The following is a 19,305-nucleotide window of genomic DNA, read 5'->3' on the forward strand; positions in this document are numbered from 1 at the left end:
AGGTTAAAGCAAACCCATAGTCATTTTAATTAGTACATTTATGCTTTCATGATCTAGTTACTGTATTATGAATAAAAGTATATATTAGTTCAAGCAGTGATACAGTGATTTTAGAAGATTAAGCATAAAAATGCGTATTAACCTCTAGTTCTAATATTGTTTGAAGGTTGTCTAGCAAGAATGGAACATAGGATGTTAAGATAATCACTTCAACCTCCTTAGGAAAAAAAAGACAGTCCAGTTATGTTTTCTTTTTCTTCTCCAAATTCCCTGCTGAGCCGCTCACTTGCTGGCAGTGTGCTCAGACTGTCAGAAGAACTACACTCAGCTATAATTACTAATTTAATGTCATACTGGAAGTGCAGCACAGCTGTGAAAAAGAGAGACCACCAGGGAGTTCCACATTATCCCTTTCTCACTTAGAGAGGGCAAAACTGTTCAAGGCATGAATAGGAAATGCCCTCTATTAAAAAAAGGACGAATTAAGGAATAAAAAAAGTAAAGAAGCAGCTGTCAGAATCTGACAACTATTGAAATGTACTGTTCTTTAAAAATTCAAGACATCTATAAATGTATGTTATGATACCTGTTGCCATGAAAGCAATGATGTTATTGTTAAAATATGTCTCCTAATATAAATCACAAGAATTGTGTGTCAAGGTGAAATCTAAGGGGTGGGATTGGATCACCAAAATATTTAAAATGACAACTTCAGAGCTTATCATTAACATATCAGGAGATTAAACAGGTGTGACAAGTCAAATGAAAGAAAAATTGAGAATGGTGCAGAACAATAAAATTCTCAAAAATTAGTCATTCCAGTTGGCCCCTCTTCCAGAAAAAAATAATTTTTGACTCATGATGACTATTTTATAGTAGAAAATCAGAGACAGAGGCAGAGATTGAATATGCTTTTCTTACTTATTTATTAATTTCCTGGTGCATTAAAGTTCTTGGCATAAAATTACCTCTTATTTAAGGCATTGTAATTGCTGAAGAAAGATGTACAGAAAAAGATATTGAGCATCACCACCATTTTGGTCAACATTTTTGAGGTAGGAGGTCTAAAATTTTGAATCCCCAGTAAGATCTAGCTCTCCTGATTTTCAGAGGTGCTGAACACACCCAGTTCTGAAAGATGTTGACCTAGAGTTCCCATTGAAATTGCATTTGAAATTATTTCAATTGGAGCTGTTAGTACTCAGCAACTCTCAAAATCAGACTCCTCATTTGAGTGCCTCAAATGTGAATTTAGGAGCCTATTTTTAGTCATCAACATTTGAAAATTTTAGTTTCCTAAAGGTCACATAATAAATCTGTAGCAAGGCCTGATTTCTTTGTCCTAAGTCTTCATCACAAAAAACTCTTGCCTCTCTCTAATACTTCCCTGTTCCTCAGATACAATACCTATGGATGGATTAAAAATACATTATTAATTGTGAGTCTTTCATTCTGAATGTAGTTTCAGGGCTTTATTACTGCAGAAGGTGATTTTAATTAGCATCAGGATAAAACTTGACAAATAAGTTAGCACACCAGATAAGGGTGTGAGATACTTTTATTTTTTGGTTGAATCAGTTAAGCAACTTCTTTAAAGATACTTAACAGGAGAGGGCGACACATTTTGGCGATGTCAGAGGCTTCCATGAGAACTAACTAAAAATGGCTCACTTTTATTTTTAAACTATAATTTTTCAGACACTTCTACATTTTTCAAGAGTGGTTTGAGACTCTGCTCCCACCGAAGATGCAACCTTTGAAAATGTGGATGTAAATTTAGTTTTTAAAAGGTATCATTTTTAGTTAAACTCTCTTGAAGAAGCATCTGACATCACCAAACATTTGTTTCCTTCCCCACTCAGCATCATTATTACAATTTTTCTAACATACCTTCTATTTTGTGGCAAAACAGAAAATAAGTAATGTTGTGTAATGTTTGCATTTTTCACTCATGAGTAATGTAGCCTTCACAAACTCATGCCAATATAATCTTTATACTACACCCAGGCTTTGACCCTGCAAGAATATCCACATAGGTCAACCTTATAATCCTGCTGGGTTCCATACACACGTGGGGTTCACCCACATATAATCCAGATTCTACTACTCTACTTAAAGATACAACACAAATATTTTGTGTAAAACACAGAGATTTAAAAGATTGCACTTTAAATAGTAACCTTCAAGTATGACTAAAATTACTTTGGGTTAAAACACTGCAGGACGTTAATGCATGAAGCAGAAGATACTGTCATTTAGATACCACAGTGATTTGGATCCTATAAGAATCTATGGTAAAGATCAATAGAAGATTGCAGTATACTCTCCTGGCCCTTTTAATTGATACAGCTCAGGCAGACTCTGGTGTTCACAGAAAAAAGGGTAACAGAATTTTCCCATTGATCAGAATAGTTTGCAAAACTTGGATCCATTTTAAAAAAAAGTTTAAGAAATGCTGTTCTTTCTGCAAAGCTTGGATTCTGCCTGAGCCATGCCAATTATTTTTTAAAATGTACACAGAGTGCTAATCTGACATTTTATCAGTGCATCACATTGCCTTTGAGGGTGTTGTAGCTGCAGAATATTTGGTCTCAGGCCCTGATGCTGCAGGTGCTCTCTGCTCACAACACCCACTGAATTGGCTGAAACACGAGGCCTGCTTTGATCTACAAATCGACAAATCAGATTTCCTTTTGTGTTTTCCAAAAATACCATTTCAGCCATTCAAATGGTAACTGCAGGTTTTTTGGGCAGCATTTTTATTTGTATTTTTCAGGTTATCATCAAAGAAGGAAAAACTATTAGAAATCAATGGTGAAATCCTAGTGTTACTGAAATCAATGAGAGTTTTATGACAAACTTCAATGGGGCCAGGATTTCACCCTACATTAAAATAAGGATTATGGGCGGGATTTTTGAAAGTGCTCAGCATTGGTCTAATTCCACTCCCATTAATATCAATTACCATGGACTTCAGTGGGAGCAGAGTGAGGTCAATGCTTAGTGTTTTTGAGAGTCCTAACAGATACTAACTGTATTTGTACCAACAGGATATAGTATACATCACATGGGGGAATAAGACTCTCTACAACATGAGGGCACTCAGACTCCACTGGAATCTGAATATCCTTGATATTGTCTGATTTTATATTATCTCAGGTGTTATTTTAACACGCTGGGATGTTGTGTTTTTTTGCATTTATATTAAATTATCACAGTGCTGACAGCAGATGTCTTCAATGTGCACTAGCTGCCATTCCAAAACAGCGGAGGGTTAATCACTCAGGTTTGAAAACACGAGTGGTTGTGCTATAAAAATAAAAATAGACCAGAAAAATGAAGATAGTTCAAGCTGTGGTCTTGAGCGATCTCCTGCAGAAGAGAGATAAATGTAGATATTGGCTGTCATGATCATTCCAATTCACATTTGGGAGCTGCTAGATGGATGATGCTGAAAGAAAATGCATGAGGATCTGAACTGTCCAGTCATTTCCTCTTGGAAGGAAGAGAAAAATAATACTTAGCAGGGAGTTTCTCATGGGTCTAAAACAAAAGCCCCTATTTGAGTCATGACATGCCATTAGTAGCTTTCACCGCTACAGCAGCTGATCATGTCTGTCTCCAACTCATCAGTGCTGTCAGTGTGATTTACACAGGAGGGCTCCAAAGCCCAGAGAGGACACTGTAACTAATGCTCCATTTAAACAAAATACCTAAGTGGGTCCTGGGACAAAGCAAAACAAGGTCTTTGACCCCATGCTGCTATGTGATCCCACACAATGATATAATTCAGGAATTCCTTACAATTGGGGGAAGGGGAAGTTTAGAGCTTAAGTATGAAAACAAGAAAATAAGCAGATTGTATTCTTAATCTTTTCCAGGATTTTGAAATTCAAATGGCTAGGAATCAATTTACTAGGTCATATATAATATATAGCACAATATTCAGTTTCCTGTATATACCTGCAGCAATTGCGCCTATATCTATTCTATTCTATTCAATCAAGGCATTTGATTATAGATGTGAAACCATTAACAAAATGTGGATCAAACATTTGTTTTGTAATTTAAAAAAGATATGAATTAAGTTTATTTTAAAACCAATAAGACTGAAGTGCCCAAATGAATTGAGAAGATACTGATGGGGAGAGAGAATAGAAGGTGGAGATCTTACTTTTAGAGAAACTTTTTCAGTAGCTGATGCCTAACTTGTACCCACAAAAAAATGAGTGGGAACCTGTCCTGTGGGTAACGGCTATAATTGTATATGCATACAAGTCTGTCATAGGATCACAGTTATCCACCTTGAACACAGAAATACAGGCTTTACTTGTAATGCTGAGGTGCCCACATTTAGTCTCTTAATGTTACAGTCACACGAGAAAGGATGTCATTTCCATCAAATGGATTATCCATAAGGCTACAGCATGAAAAGTGGCAAGAAAAAAAGACAGGGGAAGAAGCAAGAGAAAACTTTCTGATAGCACAGTCACAACAATAAGCTTTTCACATGGCAGGAACAGAAGGAGCTGGGAAAAGGAGAGGAAAAAGGGAGGATAGGTGGAGAAGAGTAGGCGGGTTAGTTCACTTACCTCTGATGTCATAATCTCACCACAGAACAGTGAACTGTTTGTATGGCTTCAGTAGATGAAACAGAGTTGAGAAAAGAGGAGGAAAGAGCAGTAGAACAACAGAAGGGAAAGAAAGGTTAGGTGCACAAGAGCACCAATCATACTCGTCCTAAAATTGGTTAGCAGCTAGGTAACTGGACAAGAAATGCAAATTCACCATACCTTTTCTTTGTCACTGGCTTCTCTAGCCACAGTAGAGCCCTGAAACAGAAAGACTGGATCTAAAAATGTGCACATTACAGGAAATAAATTTAAAACTTTTAAGATAATGGACAAGAACTGGACACAGAATGGGTTGGCAACACTATGTCCTGAACTTGAGGACTATTTGGCAGAGACGTGGTAAAGTGGTAGTTTGGTAGTTCAGATAGTTTGGCCTGCCGCAATATTTTGAAGAGGATAGAGGAGGACACATATGAAGGGGAGGAAGTATGTTTAAATCACTGAGTGTTCTACAGCCATTCTCTTCCTCCTGTTGTGTTTTCTCTCCTCAGATCTCATCCTACTGCATCTTAGCAGGACAACATCTGGGAGGCTCATTTTCTCTGATAGATTTCTAATAGATTTCTAATTTTCTCTGATAGATTTTTGTATGCCTATATTGCTGTGTTGCCATGGGATGGAGAATATGTGATAACTATACTATTTTAAACACACTTTGTTAAGACATGCAGGATGCTGTACAAAGTGAATTACCGTGTAGTATTTAAAATATTAGAAAGTACAAACAAAAGCAATAAAAGCACCCTACAGCAGTACTATGAAATATAAAACTAGAGGGGCTCTAAAACTAAAAAGAAAAGCAAAAAAATATGGGATCAGCAGTGGTTTTACCAGGACTTTACCAGTGGGATTTAACTATGTATGATGAAAGGGTTTTGAATGCTGTTTTAAAATTGTCTTTGCTCAAACTAATGAGCAAACATGCTTGTGCATTCTGAGTAAGCAGCAAGTGACAAAAAAGGGATGTTCCCTGAATTGTGAGCTCCTTGGATCAAGGATTGTCCTTCTGTAGTGTTTTGAATGTACCTCCCACACAGAAGGCAATGCTGGAAATAATGATAAGGATAACAAAGAATGAATGTGTTGCTATAGCAGACAAAAAACAGCCCCACAAGATCTATAAAGCGTACACTGGCTATATTTTTGTTGCATTGTGTATACAGCGTGGAGAAATGCTGAAAAGGAGGATACTATCTCCAGTGATCCTAAAAATTCATAGCCTTACCTTTCTCTACACACATTTTAAATCCAAATGTTTTATCTGAGAGATATCTGGGGCGCTGGATGCACAAAACAGATGTATGGACAGTGGCCATTAGCTATATTATATGGCAACTCAGCAGGGATTTCATTATACTACATCATAAGCTGCCAAAATAGTGAAAAAAGGCCCTTTGAATTAGTTACACACATTTTATTTTGTGTCATATCACTCCCACCCATTTCCAGGGGCTACTTGTCAGAAAGAAAGGTCAGTTAAGAACCAAACAAATAAAAAAGGAAAATTGTAAAAGCTAAAGTTAGAGGGACACTTGAAATCAAGCTAATTGCAACAATATCAATTAAATGTAGTTTTAGATACTGCCCTTGCCCCTTAATCTTGCCATTTTTTGTGATTTTACAATTACACTTTTGTACTTATAAAAAATATTTGTCTTTTCCCTCTTGCTGTGCAAAAGGCATTCACAAACAACTGGGGACACTGACTATATGCTGAATGTGGTCAAATGCATGAAGCAATCAAACTGGAAAAAATTTTACACCAAATTTTTGGGTTCAGTTTTCAAAAGCACTCAGTGTTGGCCTAACTGCTCCAACAGATGTCAATGGGAGTCACGAATTAGATGTCACTAATTTCAACAGGAGCAGAATTAGGCCAATGCTGAGTACTTTTGAAAATCCCACCCCTTGTCTCTAAGCTCTTTTAGCTATAGTAATCTTAGACGTCCCTTGTAACCCCAGGCAGAAAAATAGAAGTGTAAATTCTAAATTGGTGTGTCTTGAAAACTTTCAGCTACTACAGTGGACTCTGCTCCCATAGACACTGCAGGAATTGTAACATTAAACGAAGATAGAAAACAATGATTATTTTCTCTCTACTACTACTATGTCCAATGTTGCTATAAATCTGTCTGGAGAAAGTTCATCCTGACGAATAAACCTAGCCTCTGAAACAAGAATTTTCCCATCACCACCGAGGCACTTTTGGCCTCTCCTCTTTCAACTGGACAAATTAATAGAAATACAGAGGTAACTGGAAAGATAACTAGCAACAAATGCTATTTATAGAAATGCTAAATGTGACTGATTTTTCTTTAGATTTCTTTTTGTTGTGTGTGTTTGTATATTGAGTTTGTATAAAACTAGGGTGCCCACATGCTCCTGCAATACAAATAAACAACACATTTATACAATAGGAGGTTCCTATCGGAGCACTCTAGGTAACCCTACAAACACTTAAAAAATGCAATAAGTCAAAGAAGAAACACCAGTCCCATAATACATATACATAATATTAAATAACCAAGCAGCACACAAACAAACCAAATACCCCATCTTTGGAACAAAGCTGATTATGGCACGTTGACTGCATGTCAACCCTAACCCTTACCCATAACCGAGATTGTTTTGTCTAAAATTAGACAAACTTGGTGAGTCATGAGAGAGGGAGGCATTCCAACTACTTGTTTGACAAGGAAGGTGATAGTTACAGATGAGCAAACCAGCTCAAATAGAATAAGTAATGACCTCAAACTTGAAATGCCTCTGTATTTCCAAGTTTTGACCAAGACAAGAATATAAAATGAGGAGAGCATTTCTCTTGGTATTTCCAAGATGGACAAGCCAACAAGTATTGGAAATCTTATGATAAAATCTACTTTGAACTGATCAAAGATCATTGGTTAAGCATCTGGACTTTTGCATGTTTCTCTAAATTGAACCCTCCCCTAAATCTTTTATAAATCATCCATCTCTAATTCAGCCGACAGATTACTGACTCATTCTTTAAAATATCTTTGGAGGGCTCCCAGAACATGTGCGCTTTTGGTTAAGTACAAACTCCCATACCTCTGCTGATCAAGATATGGCATGTGTTGGTTGGTTAACTTAAGATGGGCTAAAGGGCAGCATGAATGTGCATCTCCATTAGAGAGAGAGAGAGAGAGAGCACGAGTGCATCCATAGCACAATTAAGAAGTACTCCCATTCTCCCCTTGCAATCTCCTCTCATGTTTTACTCTCTCCCACAGAGACCATAATGCTAGACACTGATAAGTCTTCAACAACTGTTAGTTCTGAGAAATCAGCTTGGACGAAACATCTGAAGGCCACCTTTTCTAGGTAGCTATTTGTCTGCAGTAGGTCTGGGTGTAAGGTGTAATGCATTATGCAATATGACACTTCTCTCAGTAATATACAGTACTAAGTAACAATCTTTGAATAAGCTTGCAGACATACTTACGTAGTCAAATGTGTGGGGAAAAAAAAGTTACCCACCTTTTGTAACTCCTGTTCTTCGAGGTGTGTTGCTCATGTCCATTCCATTCTAGGTGTGTGCACACCCACGGGTGCAGTCATTGGAAATTTTTGCCTTAACGGTATCTGTCGGGTCGGCTATGGTGCCCCCTTGAGTGCTGCACCCATGCGCTGGTATATCAGGCGCTGCTGGCCCTACACCCTCTTGGTTCCTTCTTGGCCTTCTTCTTCGGTACCGGCGACAGTGAATGCTGTAGAATGGAACTCGGTGCTGGGGGTGCACTTTGCTCCAATGCTGAAGTGCTTGGCAAATCATGCTGGGATGACTTGAAGGCCGGGTGGAGGGCAGACTCCATCAGGAGGGCCCTAAGTCAAATGTCCCGCTCCTTCTGTGTGAAGGGCCGAAAGCTTTTGCAGATACAGCCCTTGTCTTTTACATGTGCCTCCCCCAAGCACTTGAGACAGCTGCCGTGGGGGTCATTAAGAGGGACTGGTCTGTTACAGTCTGTGCAGGGCTTGAACCCCAGAGACTGGGGCATGCCCCGCTAGGGGCAAAGTTCCTGCTGGGACTCTAACTACTAACAACTAAACACTGAACAGGTACTTAACACTAACTACTGAAGAATCAACTAGATACAAGGCCTAAGGCACCAAGTCCAAAGAAGGAAAAAACAGCTGTCCCTTACTAAGCAAGGAAAGGTGCACGGACTAACCACCACGGGCGATAAGGAGGAACTGAGAGGGCATACGGCCAGCGGCGCCTGATATACCAGTGCATGGGCATGGCACTCAAGGAGGTGCCACAGCCAGCCCTAGGGATACCACTAAGGCAAAAATCTCTGATGACTGCGCACATGGGCGTCCGCACACCTAGAATGGAATGGACATAAGCAAGCACTCAAGGAAGAATGACATTTACTACAAATAATGTTTAGAAATATAAGGGGAGACTTTGGGAAGGGAATTAAAATAAAAATCCCTTAAGATATTGAAAAATATATTAGGGGAATTCATTTTAAGTATTATATATTAAATATTGGCTGAATTAGCAATAGTAGCCAAACATTTTAGAAAACAGGCGAAACATATCTGGTAGAGGTACCAGGCACCAAAAATTATGTACTGTAGCATTCAGTCCAACTCTTCTACCTTAATTTCTTTTAAATATCAAAAGAACTATCACAGTGAAAACTATGTAAGTGATAGAGATTTCAATTTGAAAAGTATTAAAGTGGTGCTAGTCAATTACATCTCTTAAAATGTTACAAAAAGCCCTATACAAAATCAGCAGTGGTCCCCCACAAAGTTGATCAAGGGAGTATAGGAAACAGAAGGACTACATTATTATTATTACATTTTCACACTGGTTTTTAAGTTCAGCCATTAACAATTAGTTACATTTAGCAAACACTCTGTTAAACCACTTCCCTTAAAGCACATATGATACAGCTTAAATAGCATTACTTGTATAAAAATGTTTTCCGGTTTAGCTAACCACACATTTTCTTTATTTTAGAAGTAACCAACATAACTGATGAATAATATTCATTTAACAGATTGGATTGTGCTTTGCAACAACCAGTGTCTAAAACACTCAACAGAATAGTTAACATTTACTTTAGTGATTTTAATTATTTTAACAATTATTTAGAACCAAAGTTATTTCTTACCTTTAAATCGTATTTTCTATAAACAGACAAACGATGGCTAAACACATTTCTTGTTACAATCATATACATCTCAACTCCATCAACGGTAAGCCGGTACATGCCAAAAAACTGGGGAAGAAGCGTAATCCCATGACACTCTACAATATACTGCAAAGGACAGAAGAAAAAAAAAAGAAATTAATAAAGCTTTTAAAAAACTCGGATCCAGAGAGACAAATACATATACAGCATGTGTGTCCTGGGTGGATACACAAACCATTGAAAAACCAAAGTCTCCAAACACAATGCATCCCCACGAAAACCACTGTCATTGGCAAACCTTTCAAAAGGTTATTATACTTTCAGACCAGTGTCAAAAACAAAATCCTTTTTATATTAACAGCATTCCTTATAACATTCAGTTTCCTTGGCTTTTCAGAATAGGGTAGACTCTCTTTGTGTTTGTTGACAACACTGTGTGTTTTATTAGTCCAAAGGACACCAAAATCAGCACAATTTGATCTCACACAAAGGAGAAATTGTCCTTTCAAACACTACCCCACTTTGTTTTATTCTCTTGTACTGGATTTTGCCTTTAGTCTGTAGATACTTTGGTACAATTTTCCCAATACTTGTTTAGTATAGTGTATACTTACAGTGTATATAAAAAACAAATAGTATCTGTCAATTCCTTTGTGCTAGTTCTCATGTTAAGTCGGCACCTCAGGATTACACAATCCACTTCCAGCAGGCAGAAAAAAAAATGTAGAATACATGTGCTTTTTATTTAGAGAACATTTCATCTCCCCACGTTCCTTCACAGATGGGATATTACCCCTGAAGAGAATCTGTCACCCTATGGACATAGGGTGCTCCACCACAGTTCTGATATCACCTGCCTTCCAACTAGTAATTAAGAAATATTGTAGAAACAGTATTAAAGGAAGCATAAAAAATACAGAATTCATCAAGAAAAAAGTTATTTAAGAAGGAATGATAATTTATTGTGAAAATATATTATCAAGTATCCAAACTAGAATAATCCAAACATTAATTCAAATACCTCCACCCTATTGTGTAGGAAAAAAGATATGAAGAAAGTTAGGCCAGTCTGGTATGAGACAACAAAAAAGGAGCTGATCATGTTCCTCTATCTTATTCCCATATAAGTCTCAATCAGAGGGGCCTAAAATAAATAAATAAATAAATAAATCCCTTATAGATGGGGAACCAGAGTGCTACCAAAAGCTTCTACTAAAAGCAGAAACAGCTACAGAATAATGAGTAACTTTCACCAAACACTAAAGCCTCTGCTTTTTGCAACAAAATCATCATCATTGTCGGAGCATGGTCTTTTGAAATGTACGTGATTTTACACCAAGTTTCTATGGCCATGTCTACACTAGCGAGCTTACAGGTTACCAATGTAAGATAGCTCATGTAGCTGTTTTATGCCAACGGGAGAGAGTTCTACCGTCGACATAATAAAACCACCTCAATAAGCAGCGGTAGCTACACCAGTTGGAGAAGCTCTCTCATCAACATAGCACTCTGCACACTACCACTTATGCTGGCAAAACTTATGTCGTTCAGGGGAGTGTTTTTTCACATCCCTGAGCAATATAAGTTTTGCCAACATAAGTGATAATTTAGACATAGCCTAAAACATTGCAGTTTAAGCCATTTGACAATTCTAAAATTCAGACTACAATTAGATTTGAAATTATGTCAAATATGCTTCTTATTAGAAATATGCTAAGTGCAGTTTTCTAGGAAAGTTCTTATCAGATTTCAAATCAATAAGGCCAAACAGATTGGTGCCTTTCTCGTGGAGCTCTGCAGATTTTCCAATTCATGAGTGCTCTGCTAAAATCTAGGGAATGTCTCTCACTCATTCTCACTAACTCGATATTAGGTTTTGGAGACACTGAAGAAAGAAAGAACAAAGAGTACTTGTGGCACCTTAGAGACTAACAAATGTATTTGAGCACAAGCTTTCATGAGCTAAAGAAAAATTCTGTTTACATTAAAATTTTAGTTAACTTTTAGGAAAAATTTCAAATGGTCCTGAAAACAATCCTATCCATCAAAAACTGAAGAAAAATAAGGAAACAGCAGAGCTGGAAACTTACTATGAGCTGAACAAATTATGTCTTAGAAACTGAATCACTTTACGTGCCAGACACTACAAGGAGACTGAAGATAAAGGCTCAAAAGATGATTTAATCAGTGCACAGTGTCTAATATCTCAAATTCTGTATCCACTTGATCAAAGGTCCTGAGTTATAGAGGAAAAATTGTTGATTACAGGATTGTCATTAGCCTTGTAAGCATGCTACACCTATTATTGGGCATATCACTCATTTTAGCCACAAATATATCTGTTACACACAAACCTAGTATTATCTTCCAGATTTTAACACCACAAATCAACATTAGAAATACTAAAATTGAGGTAATAGAAAACTTTAGCCTATTTAAAAGTCAAGTCCACATCATCAAGCAGCATCTTCTATTATTATGTTATGTTCATCATTATGTGCCCAATATATATTGTAAAGGCTAATGTCATATTTGTGCTTTACCAAGTTGGGAGTTGTGCTCATAAAAACATTTTCTAGATGCTGCCTCCACTGGGATGATTGTTTTCCATGATGACCCTAAAAATGAAATATCCACTTGCAGAAGAATTTCTGTGCTGGAGAAACTGTTCATGGGCTGTTCAACTGTTTAAAGGGAGAGTGGTCAATCCATCTGAAGTACTTATGGCCCATATTACTATGGTATCTGAGAGCCTGTGTGGTAGGGAAGTGCTATTATCCACAGTTTACAGATGGGGAATTGACAATTAAGGGCTATATCCACAAAGGTATTTAGGCACCACTGATGTTCCCAAAATACCTGTTCAGCTGCCGCCTATCACTGCAGACACACCTAAGTTTCTGCTGATAAAGTCCCAGAGGCACCCAAGTTTCCACTGGTAGGCATGCACAAAACTGCTTAAGTTCTGACTGTGCAGAGCATGCCCCAGTACTGGTGGGATTCTCAGGTCAGGTAAACAGTTTATCTAGTTTATCTAACATGAGGGACATGATCCTCTAGGCATATGCTGAGCAGGCCTAGTCCGTATGTAAGACAACAAAGGACTTTTTGGGGCATGCTGGCTAGCAAATGTCCCCAAATAGCCCAGTTGTTAAAGCAGTCACCTAAGATGTGGGACACCCAGGTTCAAATCCCTACTCTGCCTAATTTGAAGCAGGGACTTGTACCCAAGTCAACTATCTCATGTTGAGTTCCCTAACCACGGGGCTACTGAGTCAACCTCTCACTTTTGTTCTCTCTCTGGCCAAATTAATATTTAATTATTTATACAAAGTGGAACTGCTTCAGTAGAAGAGACTGAGAAAGACTACCCACGAATATCCAATAGTCTGGTCGTTATGCTACTCAACTGGACTGTGGGAAATCTGGGTTCAAGTCCCTGCTTCAAATCAGGTGGAGATTTGAAAACAGGTCTCCTCACCGCCCAGGTGAGTGCCATAACCTCTGGGCTACTGGCACAACGGGGTCTTTCTCCCATATAGTCTGAGCTTCTGTATAACAAAGGGCATTGAACTTCCCCCTAATAATTCCTATAGATACATTTTAGAAAAACATCCAGTCTTGATTTTTAAGTGCCATTGCCAGCAATAGAGAATCCACCATGACCCTTAACAAATTGTTCTAATGGTTAGGGCTGTCATGGATTCTCCATTACCAGCAATCTTTAAATCAAAATTGGATGATTTCTAGAAGATGCACTGTAAGAATTATTTTGTGGAAGATCTATAGCCTGTGTTATGCAAAAGATCAGATTAGATTATCACAATGGTCTCTTCTGGCCTTGGAATCTATTGAGAAAGGGCTGACCTGATTTAGGTACCTAAATCCAGGAAAGGATTAACAGTTGTGAATCCCAAGTGGTGATCGGTACCTTCCTCCAGCCTGGAGTTAGGGGCCTAACTTCCTCTGAGAGGCTGAGTGTAGACCACACCCCTTTCCTCAGCATTTCCTACTAGCTAGTTTAGGTAGCTCCCCACTCAGCTTCCCAACTTCTGTGAATCCTTTTAGAAACCTAACTTTCTCCAAACAACGTATGTGGAGCATGGGTGCCTAGCTCAGGGCTGTCAATTCTACTGGGAGGAAGGGTACCTAGGAATGAGGTGTTGCAGCACCTAATCCCTTTGTGTACCTTGCCCTAAGTGATTTGCCCAAGGTCATACAAGAAGTCCACGACAGAACAGGGACTTGAACCTGGGTATCTGGAGTCCCAGGCTACTGCTCTAACCACTGGAAAATCCTTCCTCTCCTAGCTGTTAGGGCATGGTTTGAGAGTCAAGAGACCTGTGTTCAAGCCCAGCTCTGTTACTCGCTGTGTGACCTGAACAAGTCACAAACTTTCTGTGCCTTAGCAACCCCATCTGTAAAATAATGTTAACACTGCCTACATGCAAAGTATTCATGGTAGGACTGCTTAATTTCAGTGAAACAGAAGACCTTCACTCCTTTAACAATAAAGGCTAATTCTTTTTTTAAAGAACATTAAAAAAATTACATCAAGTAGCCTTGCTAAAATATTGATAATACTTAGCTAATAACACAATTACAAGTCCTTATGTGTATAAAATCCATTTTCTTATATGGATGTTGCATGAAACAACCTACTATCCATTTTTCTTATTACTTTGGATAGATGATTTTTCTCCTAGACTTTCTTCACAGCAGAAGGGTTGTATTACATTTAACAAAATAAAGTACCATCAACATAGGGGCACCTTTGATCTTCTGTGCATCCAAGTATAGTTTTCAAATAAGCAATTATATGACCTTTTTCTTGAACACAAATCTTAAAGGTGAAATGAGTAGCAAATGTTTGTGATCTTAAATTCTCCTTTCTGAGCTATATAAACTAAGTCTCTACGTTCTTCTCGATCTAAAATCTTTCTCTGACTCTTTTTGCATTAGAAAAAAAAAAAGAGATCCTGGCTCTCACCCTTCTTTAAGGATGACTTTGGTGAGCTCTTAGGTGGACTGGAGTGGTGACACAGGAAGAATAAATCAAGCCCTTTTCAGATCTTTTCTAATATATAAAGAATGCCTCAAAAAAAAAAAAAAGTTTTCTGCAGGACGACTTTGGTAAAACCAGCCTGATATCACAGGTGGCTGAATCCTGATCCCTCAGTGCCTGAGTGGGGAAGAGCTGTTGATTCCTCCGCAATCTAAGATTCAACATCCCCTTCTCACTTAATTATGTACTTTGCAAATGCTAATTCTGAATGTACTCTGTATTTTCTATTTCTACCTTGTTATCCCTTTAAAATAATTATATTTACAAAAAGGCTGTCAGCAAAGTGACCAAAGTTATAGTGGTCTTAAATTATAAATTGCTTAAATAGCAATAGTGCAGATTAAAGCAGCCATAGGAGGAGAGGGGGAGGTGTAAATTGATTAATGATGTAACTTAAAAAATATTTTGAAAACATTAAAGAAGCAATGGTAGACATTGCTCCTTTGTGCTCATCCTTCGCTTTCATTTCCTGTTCCTAGACAGCAGAAAACAGATCATTGTATGGGGGGGGGGGGGGAGAGAGAACAGGTTAAAAATCCTAATCTTGGAAAATTTAGATCAGAGAATTGTGTTATAACAAATTACTGTCTCTAAATTAAAAAAGGAACCTTACACAAGTTTACACATTTGTTCAGGATACAGTTGAGTACTATTCTTTTATCAAGCCCTAGTGTGATAGAATTTATTCCACTGATGAACTATTTAACAGGAAAATTATCTGATGGGCATGTAGCTGAGCCAGGGAAGGGTTTCATTAGCTGAATTACAAGACAAACACAGAAAGCAATGAAAAGTTAAATGCAAGAGATATCTGCTATTCATCATGGGTCTTGTAAAAGCTGTGAAAGATGCTTCTCACTGCTAAATCATTTGAGATTTAAATGAAATTGCACTCATTTAACTCAATTTTTCATGAACAGTTCTGAGGCACAAGTCCATGACTCTCAGTCCTAAATCTCAGGTTGTTACAGATACGAGGCCTCAAGAGAACACAATATTTAGTTTTACATATCAATTTGAAAGTCTGGCTAGAGAACCATCAACTTTTGTGTCTGTCCAGGACTCAGATCTGATAGCAGGAGCCTACACCCTAACATAAAACACTGATTTATGATAAATGAGCTGCAGGTTTAATACCTCTGGAATGCACAACATTCAGGGTAAATATTTAACTACGGGTGAAATCCCGGTCCTGTGGAAGTTAATGGGAATTTAGCCATTGACTTCAATGGGGCCATGATAGAATCCCAAGTATTTAAACTAAATGAAGTAACATAACAGATGTGAACTGTTCAAATGTTCTTTAAAGCTCTTCTGTGGTCTTTTTTTCCCTTCCCTCTCAGAAACAAGAATTCCAGTCCAGTAAGTAGTAATTAGGCTTAGCCTTACTTTTCTGGTTCTCCTGATTTTCTGTAGCAAGGCCATTTTCACAGAACAGGAATTTTAGTGTAAGCACAAAGGGCCACATTTTGTGTGGAAAACATCCTGTGCAACCTCATGATTTGCATGGTGTTCAGGCAGCACAGAATTTGGTCCAAAGTCTTTAGTCTTTTCTCTACTTCATGCAAAGCCCCCACCAATGGTCCTTCATGGCAGAACACCTATGACACCTATGAACCGTTTCCCTTTGAAAGATTATAAAACACACACAGAATCACACTAATATTCTAAAGAATTTAAGATTCTTGACTTAAATTTTGGATATAAGTAACTCAGCACATTGTATTCCTCATTTTACTATTTTGCTCCAAAAATTACCCTTATCTGCTCTGTGCTTCTCCAATATGTTGGTTACTCCGTCAAGAACTACCCATCTTGGGTTTGTCAAATAGTGGGGTAATGCACTCTATGGGGAGTGACTTCTAAAGCGCACTAACATATTGCACATTAACTGGCCAACATAGATGCTACAAGTGCACTCTGAATGTCCCCTAGTACGCTTTACTGAAGTGCTGTTCGAAATAGTACTATGTTAAGGGCACTAAGGAATTTTTAGTGTGCACCAGCAGGGTCCACATTGACGAATTCATGTGCAACACATCAGTGCACTTTAGAAAGCACACACTATAGTGCACATTAAATCCTCATTGTGTTGACAAGCCCTCAGAGTGATATCAGAATACCCTTTTTACACCTACAGTAGGACATGCACAAAAATCAAGTACAATTTGAATGAAGATTTCTCTTTTCTTTTCCAGCCTCCTATTTTACAAGTGGCTTATCCCAATTCCTTGGCTGCTAATCATCATCATCCTTTAGTTGAAAAATTTTCTCCATCTCCAGTTTCCCTCATCTGTGCTAAAAAATTCCTCCTCCACCACCACCAGCAATGCCTCTCAAGCTTGGACTCAAATCCTCGATTCCACCTCCAACACAATGAATTCATGCTAGCTCCTGAACTCCAAACAATCTTGCACCATGCCCTGGTGTGGTTTGCCTTCTCTCACCTACCTTTCTATCATCTTTTTTCTTTTCTAACCTCTGTCCGACTTTGTGCATGTTTCTGCTTTTATTTTCTATTTTTTTTGCTGTTGCTTTTTATCTGGTTTCTTTGTTCTCCTTCCACCCACATCCAGTCTTTTCCACTCTTCCATACCACTGCTGCTGGGCATTCTCCCTCCCTCTCCACTGCACTTCACAGTGCTGTTCACTACAGGCTGTCTGTTGCCATAGAGACATCAGGCAGTGTAGCAGGTACCACTGGTATGTACAGTTACCTGGGGAAAAAGAGAAAATATGCAGTCAGCAGAGGCAGCTACTCATGACGAGGCCAGAAGGGTGGGTATACCATAGAGTAATCTTGTGCGCCTTTATCCCAGAGGCTTGGAATCCCTATCCATAAGATATCTTATCTGCTTCTTGTGCTCTGAGCTGGCTTCTAAGTTTCTGTCATAGTGACTTCACTAAAATCTCCTCCATTCTTAGCACCAGTTGTCATTAGGTCCCTTCATGGACCTCATTTTATAGAAAATCTCAATGTACAAGCATTGTTCGTTCACCTTACACACTCCAGTGTCACTCCTGACCTACTTCTGCAATTATGTCATCACCCCAGTCCTTCATTCACCCTCACAGAGCCTGGGTGTTTACTACTCCTACACCACTGGCCGGTAGCAATTTAATCTTTGGAGTAATCCTGGTACATCTGGAGGAAGATGATGTCTGGGTTCAGTCATATTTAGAAAACTGCCTCTGGTAGGTCCAGTCCTAGCAATTTATTCCACTTGACACTGTCTATCTGCCCTTGGAAACTATGGTCATTGCTATATCACTTGATAAACCCAGCCAACTGCTCCCTCTCTCAATCTCACAGAACTTAAAATACTGCAATCAACTCCAAGTCTCTCTTCTAGTTATGGAGCCATCTCTTTTTATGTCATCACAATGCTTCCAGAAGCTTCTCATGTGTTCCTCCGGCCTTCCTTCTTATTCAGCCAATCTACAGTCACATTCCCAAGTAACATTTTTTCCTCCTTGTACTTTTTATTCTGTGTTGGCTTTTGAATGAGCTTCAGGGATCATTCTGAATTTATGTGCTGAGCTAGTTAATGATTCACACTATGCACAAGTTTAACAAACTTTTTTAAAAAAAAGATTCTATGCTAATACATTCAATTAGAATTTGACCATCTTTTGTTCTGTGTTCCTACAGAACCTAGCACAATGGGATCATGGTCCACAACTAGAGCTCCTAGGTTCTACAGTAATACAAATAATAAACTATTGTTTTTCAGTACTCCGACAGAGGGGCAGGAGGGAAGGTAACAGAATGGACATGAGCAACACATCTCGAAGAACAACAGTTATGAAAAGGTAGGTAACCATTTTTTCTTCCAGTGCTTGCTCACGTTGATTCCATTCTAGGTGACTCGGAAGCAGCATCCTCAGAGATGGGCTCAGAGTTCACAGTCTAGTGGCTTGCAGTACTGCTCTACCAAAGCCAGCATTGTCCCGGGCCTGCTGGGTAAGTGCGTAATGGGACATGAATGTGTGGATGGACGACCAAGGGGCCACTCTACAGATGTTTGATAGGCACTTGAGCTAGGAAAGCTGCCGAAGAGGCTTACACCCTGGTTGAGTGCGCAGTGACAATCACTGAAGGTGGCACCTTTGCCTGATCGTAGCAACAGTGAATGCAGCCAGTGATCCACGAAGAAATTATTTGAGCGGACACTGGACGACCTTTAATCCTGTCGGCAACCGTAACGAACAATTGCGTTGACTTGCAGAATGGCTTGGTCCTTTCAATGTAGAAGGCTAGCACCCTCCTAACATCTAGGTAATGCAAGCTATGCTCCTCCTCCGACTTATGCGGCTTTGGAGAAAAGACAGGCAAGTAAATGTCCTGGCCCTGTATGAAACTGTGGGACCACCTTGGGCAGGAAAGCTGGGTGAGGCCACAGCTGGACCCTGTCTTTGTAAAAGACTGTATAGGGTA

At 38.7% G+C, this 19,305-nt stretch overlaps 1 protein-coding gene across 2 annotated transcripts in view; it reads right to left on the reverse strand.

Annotated features, from left to right (window-relative positions):
* Nucleotides 1-19,305, reverse strand: part of PIP4K2A (phosphatidylinositol-5-phosphate 4-kinase type 2 alpha) — a 201,297-nt gene that overhangs the window by 39,845 nt on the left and 142,147 nt on the right. For both annotated transcript variants that reach the window (XM_073334225.2, XM_073334226.1), the window contains 2 exons: nt 9,782-9,928; nt 4,794-4,832 (listed from right to left, as the gene is read on the reverse strand). In XM_073334225.2, coding sequence (XP_073190326.1) covers nt 4,794-4,832; nt 9,782-9,928 — 186 coding nt within the window. The remainder of the gene's footprint in view (nt 1-4,793; nt 4,833-9,781; nt 9,929-19,305) is intronic.

Source organism: Lepidochelys kempii, chromosome 2, assembly GCF_965140285.1.
Source record: "Lepidochelys kempii isolate rLepKem1 chromosome 2, rLepKem1.hap1, whole genome shotgun sequence".
In the NCBI taxonomy this organism is placed as follows: domain Eukaryota; kingdom Metazoa; phylum Chordata; order Testudines; family Cheloniidae; genus Lepidochelys; species Lepidochelys kempii.